At 37.0% G+C, this 26631-nt stretch overlaps 10 protein-coding genes across 12 annotated transcripts; 8 read left to right on the top strand and 2 right to left on the bottom strand.

Annotated features, from left to right (window-relative positions):
* The first annotated feature begins 1029 nt into the window (after positions 1 to 1029).
* LOC135796190 (cilia- and flagella-associated protein 47-like) lies at positions 1030 to 7752 on the top strand. The gene is given in 8 exon segments (XM_065308118.1): positions 1030 to 1295; positions 1346 to 1506; positions 1567 to 1759; positions 1821 to 2391; positions 2450 to 3288; positions 3291 to 5321; positions 5375 to 7363; positions 7421 to 7752. Coding segments are annotated over 7 exon segments (5688 nt in total). The 5' UTR covers positions 1030 to 1175; the 3' UTR covers positions 7148 to 7363; positions 7421 to 7752.
* Positions 7753 to 8371: 619 nt separating this feature from the next.
* On the top strand, positions 8372 to 11085 carry LOC135795229 (aromatic-L-amino-acid decarboxylase-like). The gene is given in 6 exon segments (XM_065306825.1): positions 8372 to 8657; positions 9445 to 9679; positions 9751 to 9795; positions 9797 to 9844; positions 9846 to 10295; positions 10297 to 11085. Coding segments are annotated over 6 exon segments (1233 nt in total). The 5' UTR covers positions 8372 to 8577; the 3' UTR covers positions 10672 to 11085.
* An 81-nt stretch (positions 11086 to 11166) lies between these two features.
* On the top strand, positions 11167 to 12814 carry LOC135795527 (3,4-dihydroxyphenylacetaldehyde synthase 2-like). Its single transcript, XM_065307234.1, is given in 4 exon segments — positions 11167 to 11223; positions 11543 to 11662; positions 11721 to 12126; positions 12129 to 12814. Coding segments are annotated over 4 exon segments (1269 nt in total).
* Positions 12815 to 13038: 224 nt separating this feature from the next.
* LOC135795528 (peroxisomal N(1)-acetyl-spermine/spermidine oxidase) lies at positions 13039 to 14003 on the top strand. Its single transcript, XM_065307236.1, has one exon. It carries the CDS (start codon positions 13039 to 13041, stop codon positions 13921 to 13923), a length of 885 nt encoding a protein of 294 aa, XP_065163308.1. The 3' UTR covers positions 13924 to 14003.
* Positions 13995 to 17823, bottom strand: LOC135796418 (aromatic-L-amino-acid decarboxylase-like). 3 transcript variants are annotated; one of them, XM_065308434.1, is made up of 7 exons: positions 17681 to 17823; positions 17531 to 17600; positions 17171 to 17252; positions 16009 to 16129; positions 15582 to 15945; positions 15028 to 15176; positions 13995 to 14860 (listed from the first exon to the last, which is right to left on the bottom strand). In XM_065308434.1, the coding sequence occupies exons 2-7, from the start codon at positions 17589 to 17591 to the stop codon at positions 14138 to 14140; spliced, it is 1500 nt and encodes a 499-aa protein (XP_065164506.1). In that variant the 5' UTR covers positions 17592 to 17600; positions 17681 to 17823; the 3' UTR covers positions 13995 to 14137. The 3 variants fall into 3 exon arrangements, with proteins under 3 accessions (XP_065164506.1, XP_065164507.1, XP_065164505.1); XM_065308435.1 differs by lacking the exon at positions 17531 to 17600; XM_065308433.1 differs by having other exon boundaries at positions 17531 to 17818.
* Positions 17824 to 19747: 1924 nt separating this feature from the next.
* On the top strand, positions 19748 to 20790 carry LOC135795591 (uncharacterized). The gene is made up of 3 exons (XM_065307306.1): positions 19748 to 20086; positions 20141 to 20397; positions 20496 to 20790. The coding sequence occupies exons 1-3, from the start codon at positions 19883 to 19885 to the stop codon at positions 20656 to 20658; spliced, it is 624 nt and encodes a 207-aa protein (XP_065163378.1). The 5' UTR covers positions 19748 to 19882; the 3' UTR covers positions 20659 to 20790.
* A 477-nt stretch (positions 20791 to 21267) lies between these two features.
* Ttc19 (tetratricopeptide repeat domain 19) lies at positions 21268 to 22707 on the top strand. Its single transcript, XM_065308831.1, has 2 exons — positions 21268 to 22017; positions 22075 to 22707. The coding sequence occupies exons 1-2, from the start codon at positions 21577 to 21579 to the stop codon at positions 22648 to 22650; spliced, it is 1017 nt and encodes a 338-aa protein (XP_065164903.1). The 5' UTR covers positions 21268 to 21576; the 3' UTR covers positions 22651 to 22707.
* Catsup (Catecholamines up) lies at positions 22692 to 24109 on the bottom strand. Its single transcript, XM_065308830.1, has one exon. The coding sequence runs from the start codon at positions 23863 to 23865 to the stop codon at positions 22768 to 22770; it is 1098 nt and encodes a 365-aa protein (XP_065164902.1). The 5' UTR covers positions 23866 to 24109; the 3' UTR covers positions 22692 to 22767.
* A 222-nt stretch (positions 24110 to 24331) lies between these two features.
* Positions 24332 to 25364, top strand: Prosalpha4 (proteasome alpha4 subunit). The gene is made up of 2 exons (XM_065308832.1): positions 24332 to 24539; positions 24612 to 25364. Exons 1-2 carry the CDS (start codon positions 24438 to 24440, stop codon positions 25257 to 25259), a joined length of 750 nt encoding a protein of 249 aa, XP_065164904.1. The 5' UTR covers positions 24332 to 24437; the 3' UTR covers positions 25260 to 25364.
* Positions 25365 to 25455: 91 nt separating this feature from the next.
* On the top strand, positions 25456 to 26176 carry ND-13A (NADH dehydrogenase (ubiquinone) 13 kDa A subunit). Its single transcript, XM_065308833.1, has 3 exons — positions 25456 to 25662; positions 25767 to 25943; positions 26007 to 26176. The coding sequence occupies exons 1-3, from the start codon at positions 25537 to 25539 to the stop codon at positions 26073 to 26075; spliced, it is 372 nt and encodes a 123-aa protein (XP_065164905.1). The 5' UTR covers positions 25456 to 25536; the 3' UTR covers positions 26076 to 26176.
* Positions 26177 to 26631: the final 455 nt, after the last annotated feature.

The following is a 26631-nucleotide window of genomic DNA, read 5'->3' on the forward strand; positions in this document are numbered from 1 at the left end:
TGTTTATCTTTATTTTAACTCCTGGAAACTTTGATATTTATTGCGATCATCAAGAGATTTGTCGGCCGCATGGCGTGAGAAATGTTTGCGACGTGAGAAAAAGTTGTCGCCGGTCGGCGGAATCGCCAAGGGATTCGAAGAAACTTACCCCACCCTACAATCGCAAAAAACAGTGTGAAACACGGAAAAAAGTTCAAGAACAATTCATGTTCATTTACCGCAACTAATTGTCTGGCATTAAACGTGCAAAAATAGATCTCGTATAAATTGAATATTAAATAATCGACGTTTCAACGTCAAGGCTAGATGACAAACTTGTTGGTTGATGCAAAAAAGTGATTGTTTTTCGCCCGCCGGGCGTGCACGACGCTAACACAGCAATTTGCAATCGCGTACATTTATGCTCGCATTAATTACGTTCGATAATTTTATCACTTAATGCAAATCACAACCTGTGGTCGGGCAGTCCGTGAGAAAGGTGTCGTAACACGTGACTTAATAAATTATCGAACAATGCGAATTATACATCGAGTTTAATTTTAATTTAACTTGTCGTTTACAAGCATTTAAATGATTTTATATTGTTTTATGATTCAACAAATAATAAAATAATACCGATCTTGGTAGTTTTCTAATCAATCACTTTGTTCCACTTTGGAATTGAGAGGGTTTCGCCTGTGACGTGTTTCGCTACCGCCACAGAAAGAAATATATCTCGTTTGCGCCCTTTGCATGGTGGGAGATGGGTAGCGGGAGGCGGCAAGGGCGAGGCAGGAGCGTTCGCACCGCAACGCAAAAAGGGATGATTAATGATGCCAAAGTCAACATTCGCCTCCCGGCGGACTCTCCACGGCACTGCGGTGGAAATATCAACAGTGACTTCACTCCATTCGCCTGTTTACGATCCGTGTTTCATAAAACAATGAAAAACAAACGCGTACACCAATAAAAACCACTATCAACTCACATAACCTTAAAATATGAACAAACTACATCTCCATGACGATTATATCAAAAAAGACTTTTAAAAGTCAAATCTTGATTTTTTTCTTTAATTTTTACTATTTTTTATGGACAATATGTTAGCATTAAGTAAATCAAACGAAAGGGAAGTCCCAGAACTTTCGGACATATTAGTTCCTCATCCGTATTTAGAAACGAATGGGGTTCGCATCATGCCGAAAATGTTGATGTTAGCAAATCCATTCGAAGGGAAAATCTTCAAAGAAACAATAACCATACGCAATTGTGGTAGGAATCCGGCGTTTATCCGGGTATTACCCGCGAGTTCTTCAGTGAGTACACAAAAACCTAACAAACCTAACCTCAAATACACGCTTTTTAGGGTGTTCACATAAAGACAATCAAAAATGGCGTGTTTCTTGCTTCCGGGATGCAAATCAAACGAGTGGTTACTTATAAAGTGCGAATGATGACTTTGATCAAGACCTGCTCCATTCCAATTCATATTAATGATGAAGACTTTGTTGATTATCCAATTAAAATGTACGCATTTAAAAATTTATTTATTTTCTTTTAATTTTGGGAATGTTTTTAATTTTACAGAGGGATGACTCCGGTTAATCTACAGATTAAACCAGATACACTTCTGGATTTCGGACAGGTGGACGCAGGTAGTATGCCCACGAAGCGCACACTCACCATCGTCAACGCAGACGTCAAGCCAGCGCGCTTTTTTATCGATCTGGGTCCGAACGAATTGGACCTGGCCGTCGAACCCTTACGCGGTATTATTATGGTACATATTTTCATAACCTGAGATAATCATAACCTCATTTCAAGCCTCACTCATTCAATAGGGTGAAGATGAGGTTAAAATCACAGTGACAGCTGTATTTCCTGATGAAGGTCAATATGAAACTGATCTATGGATAATAGCAATCATTCCAACTTATATCCATGTGAAGGCTTCCGTGGGTATAGCAAGTATCACACCACAATTTGTCCCGCATACTCCTAGCTTCACTTTGATTCAATTCCCGATTACTTACTATGGGGCCACTGCTGTGCGCAATGTCATCATGACCAATTGTAGCATAGCCCAGTCATTTTTCTGTGTCCTGGGAGAAATAGAAATGGAGACTTTTACTTTGAAAAAATTAAGCAGGGAAGTTAAGGATTATAAATACTTTAAAATATCACCTGAGGAAGGCAGGTTGTTGCCCAATGACGTGCGGGTATTCCAATTTTTATATTCTCCACGGTTGAAGAAGAAAGACCATAAACAGAATTATCATATTGTTATGATGCGAATCAAACGGTTACAATTAAAAGACTTAAATCAGGATGATTATCCAGGGAATCTTTTTGAAGAATTTACTGTACAACCAGCAAGTACCAGTGAGAGGAGAAGCTCAGTGGTTTCATCAAGTAAGCTCCTTCGATAAAAATCAATATGATTACTAAATATTTTTGTTTTATGTTAAAGTATATGAAGAATATGCATCCATCAGTTCAATAGATTATAAGATGCCTAATATCCCTGAACTTGATAAGACCACTTCAATAGATGTCCGGTTGATGCTCTATGGTCAAGTTGAAGAAGTGAATGTTACAGTCCTACCAGATGCCTTAACCTTAGAAAACCTGGAAGTTGACGAAACTGTAACACGCGTGTTTCAAATCCAAAACAACTGTCAAACCCTACCAATAATCTTCCGATATCAAAAACTTGCTTTCGTGGACATTGAACCTAAACTAGGATACCTGAATCCATTGGAATCTGTGGAGGTTAAGGTACTGGTCACTCCAAAAAGTTACCACAAACATGACACAAACATTGTCTTTGAATTATTATACTACAATGAACCTAGAACTGACAATGAACTAGTCGTGGTAGGTAAATGTAAAATACCTTTTATAATGTCCCAGAAGATTACCAGTAAGAAGCTACCATCAGATCCTTTGATAGGAAAAAAGTTCCCGTTTAAAAAACCTAATCAACGCCCAAAAACTCCTATAATGAATGCGTTGGTAAAGAGTGATATCTACATAGGTCTACCAGATGATAGACCTGCAAATAACCTACCAGATCCATATGGAAGAACCTTCAAATCAATTTATGCAGCCCTTCCTAGATATCAACCTAATATCAACGAGTATGCTTTGACCTCACATGATCAAAGTCTTCTGGATGTCAAAAATTATTATAATATTTATATTAACATGGCTGCCAAGAAGAAAAACCCGAATCAGTTGAAGATTTATTATTGGAAAGATGTAGAGCCATACCAATCCAACCAGAAACAGGAAAAGATTCGGATACAATTGTAACCTTGGAGTTTATACCTCTAACACCTATACAATTAGTTTTAATTGATATAGAACCCAGGAATACCTTGGTGGATAACGTGGCTTTCAATTCCTCGTATACCCACACCTTGAATGTCAAAAATGGTACCAATAGTTTCCTTAAAATATTCCTCAAAGGTCGTTCAAATGAATATCTATTCCTCAACGGGAATAGATTTACCATACCTCCGAAAACCAACAAGGACCTCACCTTCATGATTTATATTTTTGCTCAGCCTGTACACAACTATGAGTTGGATGTGATCATCAACAATAGTTTTGTTGTTAAAACCACGGTTTTAATCAAAGCACGCCCAAAACGTTTGACTTTGAATACAGACATGTTGACATTCTACGAGAATGAACCTCCTTGTAAATTCATTGAACTCCATAATGAACTGAATGTGAATATTCCGTTCCAATGGAAGGTCCCACCTTCAATTCAGGTTGATCCCATGAAAGGTGAAGTGGTTTCAGGGAGATTCGTCGCGTGCATGGTCTCCTTCGAAATAGGTCTTGCTGAGAATATGGTTTATAACCTAGGATTATATACAGAGAACAAATTCTGTTCTTTGAGGGTACTGGTTGAAAGTACCAACTACAAAATTAGAATACCAAAGGTTTTAGCCTTTGATCAACTGGCATTGAATGTTCCTTGTAATAGAATCATACCATTGACCAACTTCAGTTCACAAAGAGTGAATTTCAAAGTCCAAGAGAAACACCTACCTGATGGGTTTAAGGTACTGCCTAAGGACGGATATATCAATCCATGTGCAACTGTTGATTTATCTGTATGTGCCAGTTTTAACACTCTGGGAAGTTTTAAGTTTCAACTGGAGATTATTGTGTTATACATGAAGAAATTATCCTGTGAGGTGTCAGGGACTGTGATCTTCCCCGAATTGACTTTCAAACCGGATGTATTGAGATTCCGCAAAATGGCTGCTTCCAGTTTTGATATAGCTTGTATCACTGTTGTGAATAATTCGGATGTGGTTGCTGCTTTACAATTTGATACCGACAGATTCCCAGAGTTTAGTTTTTCTGAATATGCCAACACTCCATTTTTGACAGATAAGGATATATTGTATATCCAAGCGAAAGAAGAGAAAAAATTCACTATACATTTCTATCCGTTTAATCCATTGGTGACATCATTTCCTTTACCGTTGATCATCAACAAAATCAACACCAGCAACAAATCAAAAACAGTTCTAATCACCAGACCTTCTATCAAGGTCTACACCCAAGTCCTGAGTTATAAGTTGGAAGTAATGTCATGGAAATACAACTTTAAATACTTTCCATATTTTGATTATAAAAACATCACGAGTCATTTGATCAAAATCTCCAACCCATGCAAAAGTGTAACTACGTTCTGTATTCGCTTAGATGAATTATCAGAACCTTTTGGGTTTAAATACAAAGAAGGAGTTAAACCCATTGATTATAAATGGTCCATGGTAGTGGAACTACAATCCGATGATTTTGTCACTTTTGAAGCCACTTACAACCCTGTTGAACCCGGTGAACACAATATAAGATTACCAGTTTATATCAGAGATGATTTCACGCAGGATATGCACAATTATTTTTACTTTGAAGGAGTATTCCCGAAAGCCACGTACAAATTCAAAGAAGAATCCATTCACCTTGGATGTATCCCATTGAATTTCACAGTATCCAAGCGGATTTTTATTGATATGTCTTATCATTACCCTAATTGCAATTGCACTGCATCGATTAACGATTCACATTCTTATGTGGAGATTGACCTGACACCACCAAGCAGTATTAATTTTTGTAAACTGGTATCCATTGTATTCAGCAGTCCATTGACGCATGTGTTGAATGCAAGATTACAACTTGCTTGTAAATGTCCAGGACCCAATTTAGAGATTGAGGTTTATGGAGGCTGCGAGAATAATTACATCACCATACATGCTTGCATACAATATTATAAACATACGGCAACTACAAGTTTTACGACCATGTTTGAAAATGGTGTAAGTAAGTTTAGACTAAAAAATTTATTTTTATTTTTTTAATTTTTTTTTAGGAAGATATGCCGAATATTTCTACGATAACTGTAGCTGATGCTGATAAGGAACAAATGTGTAGACATATCTACAAAACCTGTTTACCGTATTTCCCAACCGGAAATGATTTCTTTGATGCTTACATGAATCAAATCGTAGCGATTTTTGAAAAATGGTTATACGAACAGATCTTTTTTGGAATGAAGTTTTATTCTATCCCTAACACAATCTGCATACCGGATATTAAACATTATGAAAAACAAGGCAAACCGGAAGCCATTATTAAACTTCCTCTACAACATATAATGAACATTCTAATCGGACCTCTATTCATGGCACCTTTTGAAATAAAATACTCGGAAAAGAAACCCATATGGATGATAATCCGGAAGTTCTATCGTGAATTGTTAAACTTCTTAATGACTCTGGGTTGTTTCGTGAATATGATCCGATGTGAAATATTACTACCTTATAATATGTATCAAGAATTCATGATTCACATGGAACGCTCCGAGAATATTTTACCAGCAAAATGGTTTAATCTGATGGCGAAGCAAGCCTGGCTCGATCTCTTGATGCAATCTTATAAAGTCTTAGTCTGTCGAAGAATACTACAAAATGCACAAGCATTGTCTTCCCCTGCTGCAAGATCATTGATGGCGTTGATGAATGTAAGCTCAAATGAATTACCTATAACAGAACGTGGCGGAATCACAGTCTCCATGGTGAATATATTCTCGGAGGAAGCTGTCATGCTTATACAGTGGGTAAATAAACATTATCAGGAACTCAAAGAGAAGTTTATCAATACCCACGAAGGAAATGAGATGAGTGATACTTTCAAAAGATCAAAAATCGAGACTTATGATGATGATCTCTCGGATGGCCTTGGGATTATCTCATGTATAGTAGCAAATTGTTGTTTTTTGGAGGAATATTTAACAGGGATTTATGCTCCTGCGATGGATCGCATGGAGAAATTTAATAACGCGTATATTTTGATCAAGATGTTGACTCTTCTACAAGTTAGTTTCAAATTGAAGCCGATTGATATTATTGAACCTAATACTGTTCATATGATCATGTTTTTGACGTATTTGTATGATTTTCTTCAACCGTTGAAAGGGCAAGAGACACTTGTTATCTCTGCGGAATTATCAGAAACAAAAGTTGAAGAAATTTCGATATTCAATGATAATCCACGTAAAATTTATTACAAAGTGATATTTTTCAATAACACTGATGATTTATTCTCGGTGAAAGAATCGCTGATTACAGTCAATCCAGGAACTCCCTACAAATTAGCTCTTCATTACACCTGTCGGTTTCTACGCGTGCAGAAAACAGTTCTTTTATTGAGTGGAGAAATACCTGGATATCAATACACAAACTCAAAGATTTATTACATAGAAGGACGTCCTATGTTCAGCAAAAGTAAAATCCCATCAATTGAACTGAAAAGTGTGATTTATCAAATCACACAAGTTAGTTTTGACATCCAGAGTCCCTATAAGGCACAAGGCAGTTATGATATCTACATTGTGAATGATTCCATACCGGAAGTAGGCTTTATCTTGGAATCAATGATTGCTTACGAGAGTATTTTGGAAACAAGTGCACTTATGCGGTGTAAATTTCATTCGGCTGTTGGTGAAGCTGATGAAACCGGAAAGATACCCATGATGGCTGATATATGCAACACTATTAACACAATAAAAAGAGTTGGATATTGTTTAGGAACAAAACCATTGGTGATTTTATCGTTAATATTGATATCATCACGAAACCAATGAAAAAGGTGAGTCTTTTGATGTTGCATCTACAGAAAAAGTTAAGTCACTTCCCTTGTACGTGTCCAAAGAAGAGACCGGATGTTACTAATACAAAATGTCCGCGGAATGCAAAGGTTATGATTCCTTGTCGAAATGTGTATCTGTGGAATGCTGTTATGACTTCGTTCCTAGCTGGGAGGGATCCTGAAGAGGCTGAATTTTGGGATATTTATGGAAGTAATTTTAAAACTTTTAAAAAGATACATAACCTATATTTATTTCTATTTATTTTAGATACACCGGTTGGTTCACATATTGTTGAGAGACTTCTATATGACCACAAAAAGTTCCTCAATGAAGATATGGCTTATTTTATGAACAAAACATTTACTTATATGGTTCGTACAAAATCACCTGATTTGATTGTTACCCAAAAGAAGAAAGTCATCGATGAAGCGGCCATGTTACAAGAAAAAACCGAAATTTTAGTTCATTTCAATGAAATTATCAACTCTTTTTATTTAATCCTGGAGTCTACTGACGAAAAAGAGACGAGAACTTATAAAGTACGCGTGAACTATGATTAAACTTCCAGAATTTTGTTTAAAAAAAAATTTAAAGTTCAACATAACCATAAAAATATATTTACGGTAAATAAATATATAAAAATACAGTTAAAATTTATTTTTTTATGTTTTTGTTTGGGTAATTAATAGTGTATTGACGCATATTTAAAAATTTCTTATATAATTTCGAATTCAATCGATATTACATACACGATAATAATTTCCTCGTTGTTTCTTGTTTCAAACAAGTAAACCGATCGATACTAAAACGTTTTTTGTACTTTTAAGGAAATTCAACCGCTTTTAAACACGTTTTAATTTGTTCTCTTTACCTAAAAACTGCGCACGACACCAAACAAGGAAATTAAACTCAATCGTTTTATTGTAATAATTTGTTAGCTCAAAATTGTATGCTTTGCGTAAAATACGGAAATTATCAGCAGTTTGATTTGATCGGCGGCACGTAACAGATCCGAAACGTGAAGATTTGTCGCGAATTTTGCGCAGAAATGTGCGACGAAGCGTACCGCTCGCCGTTTTGCATGTGTGGGTGTCGATGTATTTTTCTATGAAAACACCAAGTTGAATTAGTGAGCGTTTGTTGGTGTTACCCGGCAGTTACCACGCTTAATCTAATGTTCTAATGTATTGAAGGGCGTTTGAATGTGAAAAATACGTAAATACTCCGGATTCGTCCGTTTGTTTCATGTCGCTAGTTGATATGCGCGTATCATATAAATAATCGAGTGCGAGTTACGCTCCCGGATAGTCTCCAGGAGGTGCAACGAGTGGAAAGTCACCTGCAAATCAACACCAAACATAAAATACTAAATAATTTGTGGTTGGATTAAAACTGACTAAAAGTGACTTAAGTTAAGTGTTAAGATGGATGCGCAACAGTTTAAAGAATTTGGTTATGCTGCCATTGATTTTATTGCGGATTACATCGAAAATAATCGCAAACGGTAAATTATTTTAATTAATTTTACATTTTAAATAAATAAAATTATTTTAACTTACTTAAGTCATTTGAAGTGATCTAATAAGTGACATTTAACAATTGTAAAAGTAAAAATTTTTGCATACCAATTGCGATAAGACTAAAACAATTAAAACGTAAATTAATATCAATTCGTATGTAAAAATATGAATCACGTTTTGTAACAATAATCGCCTGTAGAGAAAGATTAATTACCTGTTGCTCGTGGTTTTAAGCCGCTTTACGACTTGCATAAATTAAGAAATTGATCAATTTTGCGCGGATTTGATTGCATTTCACTAATCGGTTTCTATGAATTGAATTATAAGCGAATTAATAAACTAGCGGCTAGTTAAACGCTGCAAACAAGTAAATAATTACATAATTAGATGTTTTCAACATTTGCTCACAACTTACTTTCAACAATAATTAATCAAGGCATACACGGGAACATATGTTATGGTTGGAATAATTTAATGTATATTATTAGATAAATATTTATTGTTGCTTATCGATTGTTGATAATATAATGGTTAATATCTGATTATGAGACCATGCGCAACACAAACAACACTCAAAAAGCATTTTGGGTTGCCTATATTAGCAAGACAGACAAAAAACAAAATAAAACTTTTTACTTGCGTTTTTCTTGGTTTTTATAAAACTAAAACACAAATAAAGTGTATTTCAACGAAATTAATTCAATATTTCATGAGGATATTGCTTTTAACTCTTTTTATTCGAGTTTTTTCTGATTATGTTTCTTTTGATAGTGATGTTTTGCCTTCGGTGGAACAGGGCTATCTGCAACCACTAATACCCGACCACGCACCACAACATGGCGAACCATGGCAGGAACTGATGAAGGACATGGACCGCGTCATCATGCCGGGCATCACACACTGGCACTCGCCCAACTTTCACGCTTACTACCCGACGGGGCATTCGTATCCGTCCGTCGTCGCCGAGACGATCACTTCCGGCCTCAGCGTGATTGGATTCAATTGGGTAATGTACCGCGAGAAATCATAACAGATGAAAATTTAATTGCGTGGAAAGTAATTCTTCTCCCCAAACAGATTGCAAGTCCAGCATGTACGGAACTTGAGGTTGCGGTGATGAATCTGGTTGGGAAAAATGTTAAACCTCCCGGATGTCTTTCTAAATTGTTCAGAGAGGACCTGGTGGGGGTGTAATACAAGCTACAGCTAGTGAAGCAACATTGATTGGTCTCCTAGCAGCAAAAGAAAAATTCGTCAAGGAATATAAATCCATCCGACCGGAAATGATGGAATGTGAGGTTAAAGCTAAATTGGTTGCATACTCCTCGGACCAATCAAATTCCTCAATTGAGAAAGCAGGTCTCATTGGTTCAATGACCATGCGACTTCTTCCTTCTGATTCTGATGGTAAATTACAAGCTGAAGTCTTAAGAGCAGCCATTTTGAAGGATATAGAAAAGGGTTTAATACCTTGTTATGTGATTGCTACTTTGGGAACCACCCCAACATGTGCTTTTGATGATTTGGAATCATTAGGTTTGGTCTGTAAGGAATTCAATGTCTGGATGCATGTTGACGCTGCATATGCCGGATCAGCTTTCATATGCCCCGAATATCAACACTCATCTCAAAGGTGTTGAACTAGCGGAATCATTTAATTTCAACCCGCATAAATGGATGATGGTCACGTTTGACTGCAGCGCCCTCTGGGTGAAAGACGCCAAATATCTTGTGCAAGCATTCAACGTTCAGCGGATTTATCTGAAGCATAAACATCAAGGAGATGCTCCGGATTATATCCATTGGCAGTTGGCACTTGGTCGCAAATTCCGCGCGTTGAAATTATGGTTTGTGTTGAGAACTTACGGAGTTGAAGGATTGCAGAAACACGTTCGGAATCACATCCAACTTGCGAAATATTTTTCGGAACTATTGGCTACAGATAAACGATTTAATGTCTTCTCATGTAGCATGGGTCTTGTATGCTTTCATTTCTGAGGTTAGGAAATGAAAAGACACAGGAATTATACGATAAAATTTTGGCGCGCAAAACAGATTTTCATGGTTCCCTGCACAATTAAAGGGCTTTATTTGATTAGATTCGTAGTCTGTGCGAGAACATCCGAGAAAAAGGACATGGATTTTGCCTGGAGAGAAATTACCACCGTCGCGGACCAAATAATTGATTGTCAAGCGATAAACATGGAAAAAATACAAGGAAAGAATGAAATGACGAAAATGCAAATTAATTATGGGAAAGATAATAAAAAATACGTGGAAGTTGAAAGAACCAAATAATTTTCGATATTTTTTTTATTTGATGTTAGATAAATGTTTAGAAATTATTTGTTTTATGTACGAGTATTGTATATATATTTAGTTAATAAAAGTTTTTGATGACTTGTGAATAAATGTGATGTGTCAGTGTAATAAAATCGACAAATCTCGAGCACGTTTACTTCTCACGTAGCAAAGCAATTAAAGAAACGCACAATGCAAGTCGGGCACGAGAAGCAGAGCAAGAAAGGGCAAAGCCCAGCCAGCGCGCCGGTTTAATTAAATTTCACTTTTCTTCCCGCCGTCTGATTGGGTGAGTCCTGTTTCAACCCTCGGACAATAAAACTTTGCACATAAACTTGTTCCACCTTGGACTCGCATGGAAACAGTCGTCGTTACAATTGATAAATAATGATTCATTAATAACCAAACAATTTCGTAAGAATTTAAATTTTAAACAATATTGAATCAAAACAAATTTGTTTATAATAATATACAATAAAATTAAACATTAAACATCAGGTCAAAGCACTAGGATACAACTTTCACAATTTTTTTTTATTTTAATGAAATTAATTTAATTAATTTATAGATTACTGGACCTGCAATCACTGAATTGGAAGTGGTAATGATGGACTGGTTGGGAAAGATGTTGGATTTACCTGAAGACTTCCTAAATTGTACGGACGGACCAGGAGGAGGTGTTATAAAAGTAAATTTTAATTTAAACATCATAAATTAATATTAACTCAACCATTTTGAAACTTTAGGGTACAGCAAGTGAAGCAACCTTAGTCTGTCTCCTAGCAGCAAAAGAACGCACGGTTCGCCGAATCAAAAAACTTCATCCAGAATTAACAGAAGCAGAAATAAAAGGACGTCTGCGTGGTTACAGTTCAAACCAATCTAACTCCTCAATTGAGAAGGCAGGTCTCATGGGTTCTATGACCTTCCACCTCCTGGACTCCGATGAAGAAGGTCGTCTTAAACCAGAATGTTTAAAATCCGCCATTGAGGAAGACATAGCCAAAGGAAACTTCCCCTGTTATGCTGTTGCAACTCTGGGAACAACAGGGACCTGTGCCTTTGATGACCTTACTCAACTAGGTCCAATCTGTAATGATCACAATGTATGGTTACACATTGACGCTGCATACGCAGGTTCTGTCTTCATCCTCCTGAATATCGCCATTTGAAGAACGGTCTTGAACATGCAGACTCATTCAACTTCAACCCGCATAAATTCATGCTGATCAACTTTGACTGTTCGATACTCTGGGTGAAAAACTCCACGCATCTTATGAATGCATTCACAGTAGACCGCGCTTATCTCAAACATGGTTATGAAGACACAGCTCCCGAATATCTCCACTGGCAGATCCCTCTGGGACGCAGGTTGCGTTCGTTAAAGATTTGGTTCATGTTGCACACCTATGGAGTGGAAGGAGTGCAGAAGCATTTGAGAAGACAGATTGCGATGGCGAAGCATTTTGCCAAGCTGGTTGCCAACGACTCGCGCTTTGAGGTCTGCAGCGAGAACGTCGCGTTGGTGTGCTTCCGTGTGAGGGGGGCTGACTATCTCACCGAGAAGCTGATAGAAAAGCTGCATGAACGTAGGAAGATTTACGTCATTGGCTACACGTACAAGAATCACAAGGTTGTGCGATTTTCAATCAACAGCAACGAGACCAACGAGACGGATTTGGAATTTGCGTTCGGCGAGATTAAAAAGGAAACGGAAATGATTCTTGCCGAACACAAAGAAAACACGATCAATGAAGATTTCGCAACGTTAAATCTAAAAGAAACACGGTTTGATATACACGTGGAAAACTTCAAAGTGGAATCAAAAGATTTATTATAAAATAATTTATATTAATATGTTGATGTTAATTTTAAGAAAATTATACGAAATTATAGTCTAGATAAATAGATATAAATAAAACAATAAACAAAAATAATTGACAGTGTTTTTCTGACGTTTTCAAACAAATCATCATAAAATTTTGTGCGCGTTTGTGATTGTGTAACTTTCAGCCATGTTTGCAGTAAATTTAAGTATACAGAAATTAAAGAAAAAACTTGTCCATGTTGCCCAATTCGCCCAAAGGAGGTAGAATCAGGGTTCCACTGGGTTTTGTAGGTGTTTTGGCACCACTTTTAAGAGATCTACCAGATTGTAGTTTAAAATACATGAAACCAGTGGCTAATATCAAATGGGGAGAAGTCATGCAAAAAGTTGGAGGTCCCAGAGCACTGGTCACTTGCTGTGATGGAGAAGAATATTGTGCAGACTATGTTATAATCTCTGTCTCTTTGGGGGTCTTAAAGAACCATGCGGATAAAATGTTTTGCCCGTATTTATCCAATGAAAAAATGGAGGCTATCAATAACCTAGGTTATGGTCACGTGAATAAAATCTTCCTGGATTACACACGTCCGTTTTGGGTGTGGCATGAAGGTGGGATCAACTTTGCTTGGTCAGCTGATGAATTAAACAATCGATGTGAATGGGTAAAAGGGCTCAGTGCTATTGAGGAAGTAGAAGGATCTAAACATGTATTGTGTGCGTATGTTTCTGGACCTGAAGCACACGAGATGGAAAGGGCTACTGATGAAGAAGTAGCTGAATGTATCACCAAAGTATTAAGGCAGTTTACAGGAGATGCCTCTTTACCATATCCCACATCAATACTAAGATCCAAATGGTCTTCGGATCCTTACTTTTGTGGCTCCTATAGTTACTTAGGAATTGGGTCAACTGTAGGTCATCAATGCGATTTATCATCTCCTTTACCTGGAACATGTGACGAGCCGCCCATTTTGTTATTCGCGGGTGAAGCTACCTGCGCTGGGCATTACTCAACGGTACACGGGGCAAGGTTAAGTGGCATCCGGGAAGCGGAAAGAATTATTCAACTCACCAAGAAATTCAAAGGACCACCACCTAATAAACCTAAGCTACAAGTTTAGATTCTCATCAAAACCCTAAAAATTTATCGTGTCTTGTTTAGGTTAGGTTCTAAATTATGAATAAATACGTGTTTTTGTTATGCATTTTCTAATGATTACATTTACACTTACAACTTACACAACAATAAATACTTTTTATAACAACTATAACATAGATTGGTCCAGTTTGGTCCTTTACATCTCTCATATTTCGTAGTTTTAGGTTATGTGGTATTCAATGACCATTGGTGGTGAATTCTTCATCTGCTGCAGCTTTCACTTCCTTCCAGGATAATTCAATGTCTTCGATTTCAGTGTACTTTGAGCAAACAGCCATTCTTAGAAAATAACAATCTCCAATCTTTGAAGGTACCATGTGGATAACACCACGTCCATTGATCTTTTTCAACAGAGATTCGTTGCTTTCATTTGAACCCTTAGCACGGAAACAAACCAATCCCATGAGGACCTCTTGAGTAATCTCAAACCTATCATCACTCCTAACCAAAGACTCGAAGTGTTTTGCAAGCATGATATGTTTCCGGATGTGTTTCTGTAAGTTTTCAATACCATATAAACGCAAGACAAACCATAATTTCAGGGACCGGAAACGACGACCTAATGGGATCTGCCAATGACGGTAATCAGGCGCTGAACCCTGCTGGTCATGCTTCAAATACAATGGATCAACATTGAAAGCATTCACAAGCCATGTGGGGTCCTTCAACCACATCGCGGAACAATCAAAGTTAACCAGCATCCATTTGTGCGGGTTGAAGTTGAATGAGTCAGCGCGATCAATACCCTTCATGAGGTAGCGATATTCCGGGCAGATGAATGCAGACCCAGCGTAGGCAGCATCAACATGCAGCCAGATATTATTCGCGTTGCAAACGGGGCCCAAATCTTCCAGATTGTCAAATGTGCAAGAAGATGTAGTTCCCAATGTACAAACAGCCTGGTAAAACCATACAAATTAATTTCAAGTGGTTTTACATGTTTATAGAGTAATGGCGTGGGTAAACTCAAGGTTACCATTTTCTAATTTAGTATAAACATGTTGAATTGTGTTGTGCAAGTGTGTTTCACATTGCTAAATTGCAAATTTCTCAAGATCTGACTTACGTAAAATGGAAACAATCCAGCAGCGATGTCCTCTTTGATCGCTTGTTCAAGCGTGGCACCTTGCAACTTGTTGCCGGCGTCAGGTAACAGCGAACGCATTCGTACACCGCCTAAGAGACCGGCTCGCTCGACCGAAGAATGACTTTGACCTAAAAGGCAATTAAACTTATTTTAATCTAATTAATTGCATTCATAAATATTTATAAAAATATAATATCCCACGGGAGATAAGAGTAATTTTTAATTTAAAAAATAGTATGAGAATAAATTACATTTAAGAATTATCCAGGAAGAAATATGTAGATTTGTTAATAAATCTCGTATTTTGCAACCTCACACACTCATGATATCTGTATTTATCTCCACGTGCATTCTCCCATACATACAAACAACTTCGCTGGTATTTTATTTAATAAGTGCATTGCAGCGCCATCTCGCGTCAATTTATGTAACTATGATTTATATTTCTTATTTATTTTTATTTTTTAACTATTCTATGCATTTCTTGAATGTTTAATCTCCCTCTATAGCCAGATTGATCAAAATTTACTTACTAGAACAATATCCCACAAGTTTCCCAATAATATCAGATTCTTTCATTTCTGGATGCTCCTTCTTGATCCTGGCAACCGTACGTGCTTTAGCCCCGAGCAGAGCAACCAAAGTGGCTTCACTAGCGGTGCCTTGAATCACGCCGCCACCTTTACCCCCTGAAGAAGCAAGAAAATCCTGCGGGAGATCCAACATCTTACCCAGCCAATCGAGCACGATCACTTCAAGTTCAGTGCATGCTGGGCTAGCAATCCAAGAAAACCCAATACAAGCAATCGAATCGCTCAAAATATCAGCGACAATCGCTGGATACGAATTAGCAGTGGGGAAGTACGCGTGGAATCTCGGCGAATGCCAATGAGTCACCTAATGAGAAAAATCATTCATAAAACTTGTGTTTTTAAGCTGAATTTTGTGCGGTTGACGTACGCCCGGCATGATAACACGCTCAATGTCGGCCATCACGTCTTGCCATTGGTCAGGTTGTTGTGGTGCTGATGCTGGAAGCATCGGACGTAAATAACCCGGTTCGACTGTTGGTAAAACCCGTCTGTAAACAATACAAACACGAAAAAATATAGACGCAGTTTAAGTCGAAATAAAATTACTCAACGCCGATGTGAATTAAATGTTTATAGTAAGCGTTGAATATGAATAGTAATATAAAATTGTTTAGGTCAAGGTGCACAATCCGCGTGCGATTATTTATGTGTACAACTTTTACATGAAAGAATTCGAATCGAGTTTCATTTAATTTAGAACAACTTTTCAATGCGATATATTCCAATATTGACTTAGGAATTGTAATAGAAATTTAAACCTTGATTATAATTTATAATGAGCAATTAAAATCGCATTAGTGATAAGATTAAGATATCATCGTGTTAATGTCTTTCTTTACCTTAACAGTTAACTTGCATAATAAATTAGTTTATTATTATTTAAATTCAAGGAAGAAATGTGTAAATATGTAGTTAATTTATTGTTTACACTAATAATACCGGTTGTAAACAAATTAATAGGTAATAAGGTTATGTTCCCTTTTCTTGCGATAGATGGCGTTGTTACATGTCACTTAAAAACGTCATTTTTTGCGTATTTAAGGTTATGTTACTCAATTTATGCAAAATTTATTTCTTGACTGCAACGCAATAAATTCTTCCAGCCGGAACATAAATAATTGAAATGTATTTATTCTTCATCTGTATGTTAAGCATTTGAATACCATTCAAACGTAACTTAAGGTCGTATTTCATAAGCGCAACAAAAACATTTTATTGTAAGCTTTATCCGTAGATAATTCAACGCACAAATAAAAAGTTATTGTTCTTGCAATAACAATTTATTAATAATTAAACGTTTCGTAATGTTTATAGTATGTACAATATGTGGAAACAACAATGGCGGCGGCGTTCCGGTCATGCGAGTAACCAAAGTAAAGGAATGAGGTGAATGCAATGATTTTGACTGAATTAAAGATTTGTATCAAGGATATTTGTTGTCTTTCTAACAAGTATAACCAATGACCCAGATTAATAAGCCTTGTGTTGATATAAATTAAATTTATGTTTAATTAATTAATAATAATTACCTGTCTCTGATGTTTTCCAAATAATTCGTAACATAATCAATCATCTCCTTTGCGAAATCCTTAAACGCAGGCGCGTCCATTTCTAACAATAAATAAATAAGATAAATAAATTGCCTTGAATCAAATTCAAGGTGAAAGATTCAAAAGGCACAAAACATTCGTTAATTGAATGAAAGCTTCGTCAGATGATGATAAGATAATTCAATTCACTTCCGACGCGATTTAATCGAATTAAACCCGGTGTAAGTTACTCTCGAGTGATATCAAAACTTGTCTTCCAACACTTTTATAAAATTGACATTTAAGCTTTCATTCAAGGCTTTTTAATAAATTTTAACTATTAATTACATAATTACATACCATTAGTTAGTTTTAGATTGTCTAAATCTTTACTTATATCTCCACTGCGTTTTTCTCCCATTTTTAAAGCCTAAATACAATTTCTAATTAAATACCAACACCAGTTAGTTTACCAACACCTTTAATTGATGTGAATATGTATGCACTCACTTGATGACTTCAATTATTGTACACTGCAATCACAAATCACTAATTTATGCCGTGTGGGAGTGCGTGTTGTTGAACGCGCAGTAATCGCCGAAACAGTAAAGCCCAAAAGCGGCCGGAGCGTTTTAAATCCGCGTCCGCGCGCACAGAAGTAGAAGCAGAAACAGAAGGAAGCGACGGCGCCATCAAAGTAGGGGGAAACGATTCGATACGCTACCCAAATCGATCACATATTATGACATGAATTTAATACCAGAGATAAAAAATTATTTAGTATTATGGCTTTGTATTTATTTGTACAAAATTAAGTTATCACCAATTTAATTTTTTTATTGCTTGTATTTAAAAATTGTAGTAAAAAAATTAGAACAAAATTTGAAACAAAAACATTTAAACAAATTTCGGGCATTGGACACACGCAAATAGGATACATAAAATTGGTCCTGGGAGAAGTAAACCATGGTTTTCTTAATTAATTTTTGCATGCGTCAGTTTTTTGCGTCAGTTTTTGTTGCATAAACTTACAAATCATTTTACACATCCTTTAAATTCTATTTTTGCAATAAAAAATAGTCTATGTTATTCTTCTAGGTCCAAAGTATCTCTGTGCCAAATTTTATCAAAATTGATTAATTGGTTTTTGTGTTACAGCGACACAAACATACAAATTTATTTTTTTAATTTCTGACACGTTGTACGTTAGTCCAAATTTACATTCAATTAACACGTCGTGTACACATTGCCACATAAATAATATTTATACAATTTGTATTGATGTCCAACTGACATCATCCCGAATGATTGATTGCGTCTTCTTATCACAATCACATTAATTAGCCTACTAAACATCTTCAAAGCGATAACAACTATATGCCAACGATAAAAAAAAGTGAAATGCACTTGTGACGAGTGTAGAATAGAACCAGTAGCTAAGCAGTTCAAATGTTGCACAAGTAATGCAAGATGGCAAGGTCGTTGTTACTTCACACACCACGTCGAAATCGAAATCGCCTCGTGTGCATTCAGACGCAAACGAATTGCGCTCGCATTGTGTTGACCGGTGTTGACCGGTTGACTTAATTACGGGCATTATCTTTATTTTACGTTGAAATGCCTTTAAAATTGACATTGGTAATGGCGTCGTTTCCGTAAATTACAGTTGTTTTATTTGCATATTACAATATGGATATTTTGTTGTTAATAATTATGTTTTGTTTTTAATTCATTGGTATTTTCCAAATAACTCGCTGTGTTTTATTCATTTATAATTGTTTCAGAGAAAAAACTAACACGTAATCAATCAGTTCATGTAGTTTAACCTCAACATTCGTGGAAAATAATGCAGTGTTGGTTCCAAAGGGCTCTTAATCATATTCTGTCATCATCGTCCTATCATCAATCTACCAGTATTATGTGTATATTCAATTTGGTATAGTATACAGGGTGTTACAGAAATGAATTTTATGTGATTTAATTATATTCCAAAGAGATATCATGTTTTATTGGTAAAAAGACCAAAAACTAATTTTTAGAATTTTGTTTTTGTTTTTCAAGTTCTGGTCCTGCCTGTTGCTTTCCCCAGGTCGAGGTTTCATTGTCCGCGTGTAGTGGAGTGTGCTTTCAGTGCTTTGGTCGCTTTAGGCTTTCAATTTTGATTGCGCGCCCTTCCCTCCAGCAGTCCTGCTGTAATCTCGGCTCTCCTTCTCTTTTAGCTTCTATCAGATTACTCCTGCCCGGCAGCCTGTTGCCCTACTGCACTAGTGCCTTTGTGTAGGTAGGAGGAAATTGCCCGAGTCTGGAAATGGTTGCCATGCCAACAAGTCGCCTACAGAGTAGTCCTGAATGAATTGTCGAAGTGGAGAACACTTCACTCACACCTTGGAACTGTAACTCTACTGAAACCTACGGCCTGGTCGTGAACAGAAAAGGATAATGGACTTTTTATGTATTTATACATTGCAAATCCAAAGATGAGGATAAACTTAATTTGAAAGCTTCTTTCTTTTGGTGGTCGTAGATTGATTGTAGTTAATGCATAAATCAATTGTTATTAATAAATATGGTGTTAAGAGGGCGTTGAAAAACATAAACATCACTCTGTCAAATCGGCATTTGCAAACTTATCATGATCAAAGTTTAATCAAAATTCTCTCATCGGTGTAAGAAAAGTGCAGGTTATGGGCAGGAGGTGCTGAATGAAGGGCGATGGGATTTTTGATACCAACGCTACTAGCGTTTATCCTTAGCTCCTGCGGAGTCTGCATTTTCCACGATGCAGGTAAGGCGGGTTGTGAGCCGCTCGTCTCGTCCCTCATATTTCTCTTCGGCGTCTTTCTGCTGTTATGGGACCTCCGCCTGTTTCCATCCAGTTTGCGCACCCTCGTGCAAATGGCCGCCCTCATCATGCACGTACGTAACCGTATGTCAGTTGCACTGTCAGTGCTTTTAAACTTCCAACCTTAGTTTCTCCTGGCCACATTCTGCATGGAGCATATAATGAACGACTTCTGGTTTCCTCTGGAAGCCAGCATGATCGCATTCCTTCCAAAGGTGGCCGATTACGAAGCGTGTGTCTTGAAACAGTTTGGCTGGAAATCACCCGGAATGCTTCGCTTCCTAAAGTCTGACATCTCGCACGTGATGGCTAGCTACGCAATGTCTTTGTTTTTCCTGGTCACGATGCTCCATGCGACTCGTCTAATTGATTTGCGACTGCTCAGGTACAACAAATTCTGCTTCTGCTTCCGCCTCGATGAATACACCTGTGGAATGTAAATTTGCTCGCTATGATTCTGATCGTGTTCTTGGCGCCTTGCAGGTGTGGAAGAGATGTATTCATCGAGGATATTATGAGAAAGATGCGGAGATCTTGGCGCAAATTTGTTAAGAAATGGACTAAACGAGCGATGAAGTTCCAGAACAGCGAATGCAACATCTGCGACGAAGCCGGGCCATCCAGGAGCCGCAAAGGTTACCGTTAATGTCACCAATTCGGAGGTGCTTCCCAGGGGAACAACTTTTGAATTTTTCGTTAAATTTCTGTGAGAAATTTTACTTCTAGTGTATTACTGCTCCAAGGAAGATGCTAATAAACTTACGCTGCTATAAAATGATTTCAATTTGCTCACATTTTATTTCTAATTGTAAATATAGTTGAAAATAATCAGTTTCCCTTGTTTAGTTATAAAAATTTGATAGATTTAGAAGTGTTGCCCTTATTTATGTTTTAATATGTTCATCGTATTTATATTAGTTTGTGCAAATAAAATGTGATATTTATGTTCTGTTTATTTATTTCATTTACCAGTGAAGAAATGAGGCATTGCGTTTAATAAACAAACAAATGTTAGATATCTCAACGAATCGGATGTCACGATGAGATAAGTTTCTTTTGATAATTTAATTCAAGCAAGTGCATCTTAGCGGCATCTTGGCTGAAAGACTAGAGTTACATTTAAAGTTACACGGACATGGCAATCTCCATTTACCGCCGTGTTTTCTCACAGACACAAATAAACAATTTCACTGCCACAAACAAGCCATTATTTAATTTGGAAAGGACATCCTAGCGCCATCTTGCGGCAAACTGTATAACTACGTTTAATACTTAATTAATTTTAATTTAAAATTTCAGATCCTTTAAGTTGATATTCTTGAAAATCCTTTCAAGTAGAATTATTACGTTATAAAATAAACCTACATTCAAAGTTTTAGCGTCTTAGACCATGTAGTTTTGGCTACAACAAAGAAATTGGCATGTATCTGACAATAACAATGCCCATAACCTCAGACTTGATTCAAACAACCAGTGGAGAAGACAAAATAGTTAAATTATTAGTTGCATAACATAATAATTTTAATAATATAAATACTAAAGTACAAACTAGAATACCCAAAGAATGCATCGGTTTATTCGTCAAGTATTGCCAAACTTCAAACAAGTTAATTTCCTGGCATTCTCCAACCCGATCATCAACAAAGTAAAACTACATCAACAACCTCTAGTCAAAAATAAAAGTATTAAATTATTCCTAACATTAAGCGTGCTGCAATGGCTGGGATTTGAGAAGGACGACGAAGAAAAGGAAAGTGAGTTAATAATGACACTAAAAAGAGCTGTTTTATGTACTCAAAGAGAACAATACGACAAGGCTGAGCAAATGTTGCACATAGCTTTAAGACTAGCCCAGCAGCAACAGAACAAGCAGGGAATTCTGTATTGTTTTGACTTGATGGGCAACCTAGCCTTTGATACTTTTCAATTGGAGAAGGCACAGAAGATATTTGTTATTGTCATGCAAATGTTACTTGAAAGTGGAGTCAAAGAAGATGATAACAAGGTAAATAACTTTTTAACACTTAGTAAAGTAAGAATTCTTCTAATGAGATAATTTTAGATGGTACATGTCAGTTTAAAGGTTGCAAGAATAAACCACCTTTTAGCAAGAGAAGATGTTGCAGAAACAGGCTTCAAGTGGTGTTTAGAAAAGATAACACCAAACAAAAATCAAGATTATGACACAAAACTCTTGTATGGAGTTGTACAAGACTGGTATGCACAGTTTCTACTTGACAGAGGTGAAGTGAATGCTTCTTTGGAGCATTTGAAAGAAGCTTATGATGTGTGCTGTGAAGTTGAGGGTAAAAACACTGAACAAACCATGTTATTACTTAATGATTTGGGTATTACTTCATGGAAAGCTGGAGATATTCAAAAAGCTGAGGCGTTTTTAAATGATGCATTGATTTTGGGTAAAAAATTAGAAGATCAAAGGCATTTGGGTGTTGTACAGTCAAATTTGGGCTTAATTTACTTACAAAACGGTTTTGTTGAGAAAGCGCACGAGTTTTGTAAGATGGGATGGAAGTTAGGTAAACATTATGATGATAATGAATCAATAGGCCAGTCTACATATTGTCTAGATCAAATTAGAGAAGTATTAGGAGAAAAACAACAAAACAAACAGAAATAAACTAAAATTTAGTCGAATTTAGACGTGAAAATGTAAATAAATATGTTTAAATATGTATTTTTGAATTTAATTGCTGTGTACAACGGATAGAATCTTTTTTACACCATGAAGAGAAAACTATTCATATTCAGCTATAAGCACCATCATATAGACGCCAATCAGTAATGCGGCGACTTGGAAGAGAGTCTGCAGGAAACTGGGTTTCTCCTCATCCAGTAATTCTGGAATCACCGAAACCAACGCGATGTAGATGAACCCACCAGCCGTGAACGGCAGAATCCAGTTTGTGGGCAGCACACCACCGCCACCTTGCATCAAGAGAGAAACTGCTGTGCCTGCAAGTGCACCCAGAGCTGTGGTAAGTTGCAACAGCATTGCATTCCTCCTAGATACTCCCGATTGCAATAAAATCGCGAAATCGCCAATCTCATGTGGCACCTCATGCAATAGGATTGTAATAGTTGTGACTATACCAACTGTATTACCAGCTAGATATGAGGAACCAATTGCCAGACCATCAGTGAAGTTATGACTGAAGTCAGCTACCAGATTGAGATATCCAGCTATTTTGATATCTTCCTTCTTCTTGTCTCCATTGTCCTTTTTATCAGCATCTCCTTTTTCTGCTTTCTTGGGTTTGACTGGGGCATGGGAATGACTGTGACCTCCCTTCATGATTCTAACACTCTTTTCTACTACTAGGAAGGTGACAATCCCAGCAAGCACCCAGAGACCAACAGACATATCATGGGCATGTCCTTCTTCTCCATGTTCATGTGAATGGCTGTGGGAATGGCCTCCATCTACTTCCATGGTTGCATGTGGGATGAGATGTAAGAATGCATCACCTAGCAGACCCCCAGATGCAAACGCCAGCAGGACTTTCAGGAGTGGTTGTTTTGCCTCAGTGTTGTCCAAAGGAACAAAGAATAAAATGAAGAATGGCGCGGCACTTATCAGAAGTGTGGAGCCCATTGCATTCAGCCAGACATCTTGATTGACTACCACTTTGTGATGTTCTTCTGGATGATGATGATCATGTGAATGTGAGTCATGTTTGTGCTGTTGGGCCTCAACATTGGCTTGCTTGGAGTACTTGAAGTGTGCAGGTTCATCGTGCGAGTGGCCGTGATGGTCATGTGCATGTCCATGCCCATTTACTGCACTGTACAGCACAAGAGTGACCGCGCAGATGAAATAAAGTTTTGCGCACATTGTAAGTACTTGTTTGTAGCGATTATACTAAATGAATACTTGGAATTTTACTGTTACGATTACACCACTCGATTGCGCTGCGTTATCATGGTATTGTTATCAATGGGGCATCTGCATTGTGCTTGTGTTTGATGTGTTTCTTCTCTTTGTACAGCACACGAGGCAATAACTGTAATATAAAAAAAAAACTGATAAGAACTTGATGAATGCGGCACGTAAACAGAAACTTGTCACGTTTCTCCTTGCTAGTGACATCTTTAAATGACTTCAAATATGAAGTTTAAAGTGAATTTGAAGCTAAATTGGAAAATTTATTCTAATAGCATCAAATAATAAGTAATCTATCAGTTAATTACTTAATTAATATTATGCATATTTATTTTTTAGTTTAAAACAAAAGCATATGCAATTTGTGTTTGAATTGCAGTTATGCGAAACTATAGGCGACTAGAGGAAGTACAACGTTACAAAGCAAAATATTAAAGAAGTTTGTGAGGTTACATCGCCGGATACTGACTCCGCTTTTTCAGTCAAACTTCTCCTCAGTCAAGAATAAACCTTAATAATTTAAAATGTCTGCACGCTACGATCGCGCTATTACTGTATTCTCGCCCGATGGCCATCTTCTCCAGGTGGAGTACGCTCAAGAAGCCGTCCGCAAAGGCTCAACCGCTGTAAGTTTCATTAACCTCCTAATGACTCTGCATTAACAAACATTATCATAAACTTAACTCTTCAATTATCAGGTTGGTGTACGAGGAGCCGAAGTTGTCGTCCTGGGCGTCGAAAAGAAGTCAGTTGCGAAACTTCAGGAGGAGCGCACCGTGCGTAAAATCTGCCTTTTGGATGACCATGTTGTGATGGCATTTGCTGGCCTTACAGCAGATGCGAGAATCCTCATCAACAGAGCACAGATTGAATGCCAGTCACACAAACTCACTGTAGAAGATCCAGTCACATTGGAATATATTACCAGATATATTGCGGGACTTAAACAGAAGTATACACAGAGTAATGGCAGGAGGCCATTTGGCATTTCATGTCTCATTGGTGGGTTTGATTTTGATGGTGTTCCACATCTGTATCAGACTGAACCTTCTGGTATCTATTATGAGTGGAAGGCAAATGCTACAGGTAGATCAGCCAAAACTGTGAAGGAGTTCCTGGAAAAGTACTATTCGGAGGAGGAAATGAAAACTGAAAATGGAACTGTCAAGTTGGCTATCAGGGCTTTGCTTGAAGTTGTGCAGTCTGGACAGAAGAACCTGGAGATCGCGGTAATGCGTCGTGGTCAACCTATGCAAATGCTCGATGTCGACACGATTGAACAATATGTTGTCCAAATTGAAAAAGAGAAAGAGGAGGAAGCTGAAAAGAAGAAGCAGAAGAAGTAATTTAAGGCAGTCATGGTTTATGGCGATTTTTTCTATTAATAATTATTCAACAACGTCGATCAGTTGCTTACTTATTTTTACAATAAATACACGTTAAGATAATAATTCATATTTGTTTCGGTATGTTTTACATGTTTATGTTGTTTTGACATGTGCGGGATAAGTTTATCGCTTGGTGTAATGTTGGTTGCCTATGTTGAAATGCTACATTTGGTTTGCCTACGACAAATTCTCTTGTTTAGGCTGTCAGAAAATTTCTTCTCTGCGTTTCGCAAAAATGTCCAGTTTAAAACTCCTCCAGGGAAGCTTTAATAAATTGCAGCTTCGAAATGTGGTGTCCAGGTCATTCCTCGCCGTAAGATGCGTGTCCAATCAAGCTGATACAGAGACACACACAGGGCAAGTATGTACATTGCTTAACCTTACTGTTTCATAACACTGAATTATCATTAGTTTATGATTTACATTATTTATTTTTATTATTATGCATATCTTGGGAATTTCTAGAAATGGGACAGTGATGATTATCGCTTGGCTCGATTCGTGAATGCGCCGAAACACGTCAATCCTAATTGGGCTATCAAAATGATAGATGAAGTACCACCCAAAGAATGCCATGAGCGGGTAATTGCTTGTGATGGTGGTGGTGGCCCAACTGGCCATCCAAAAGTATTCATTAATTTGGTAAATCAATTACAATATTTTAAACATTTAATTTAAAACTTATTCGTTTTATACTGTTTTAAGGATAAACCTGGAAATCATGCTTGTGGCTACTGTGGGTTGAGATTTTTCAAAGGAGATCACCATCATTAGTATGGGAAGACCTTAGAAAATTGCAATCATGGTTAAATGATATAAATGTATAAACTGATTCAACAACTAGTTGTGTAATTTAAATTAAATATGTAGAACAATATGGCTTATTATAGCTTCAGCGCGGCGTCAGGAGATGCGGAATTAAATTCTCCATTGGGTTGTATTTATTTGTTGCAGGAATTCGACCTGCAACCCAAATTTGCATAAAAGGGTGATTTTTTCACATTTTTTTTTCTTTAAATGTGAGTATAAATTTGGGTTTGCACCCGACCTTGGCGACTTTTGTTAGGTACTATAAAGTGATCTCAGATGGCGTGACGATGTAGGTTTACTTCGAAATATTCCAGCGACAGAATGTTGTTTTGTTCAATCGAGTGCACATTCCACACTTTCGACTTGTGTTATTCTTTGATGTAAATTCGGTAAATCGTGTTATATTTCCTGATCACCGGTAACAATTAGTGTTAATAAATGTGTTTGATCATTTATCAGCTATTTATCGCGTGTGTAATCTTCGTAATTGTAAATTTTGCGTGTTTTATTTATTGACGTG

Source organism: Atheta coriaria, unplaced genomic scaffold (genome assembly GCF_025399875.1).
Source record: "Atheta coriaria isolate IRGN ID8LTWV9N9 unplaced genomic scaffold, Caltech_Dcor_3.1 hic_scaffold_7_pilon, whole genome shotgun sequence".
NCBI classification, from domain to species: Eukaryota; Metazoa; Arthropoda; class Insecta; order Coleoptera; family Staphylinidae; genus Dalotia; species Dalotia coriaria.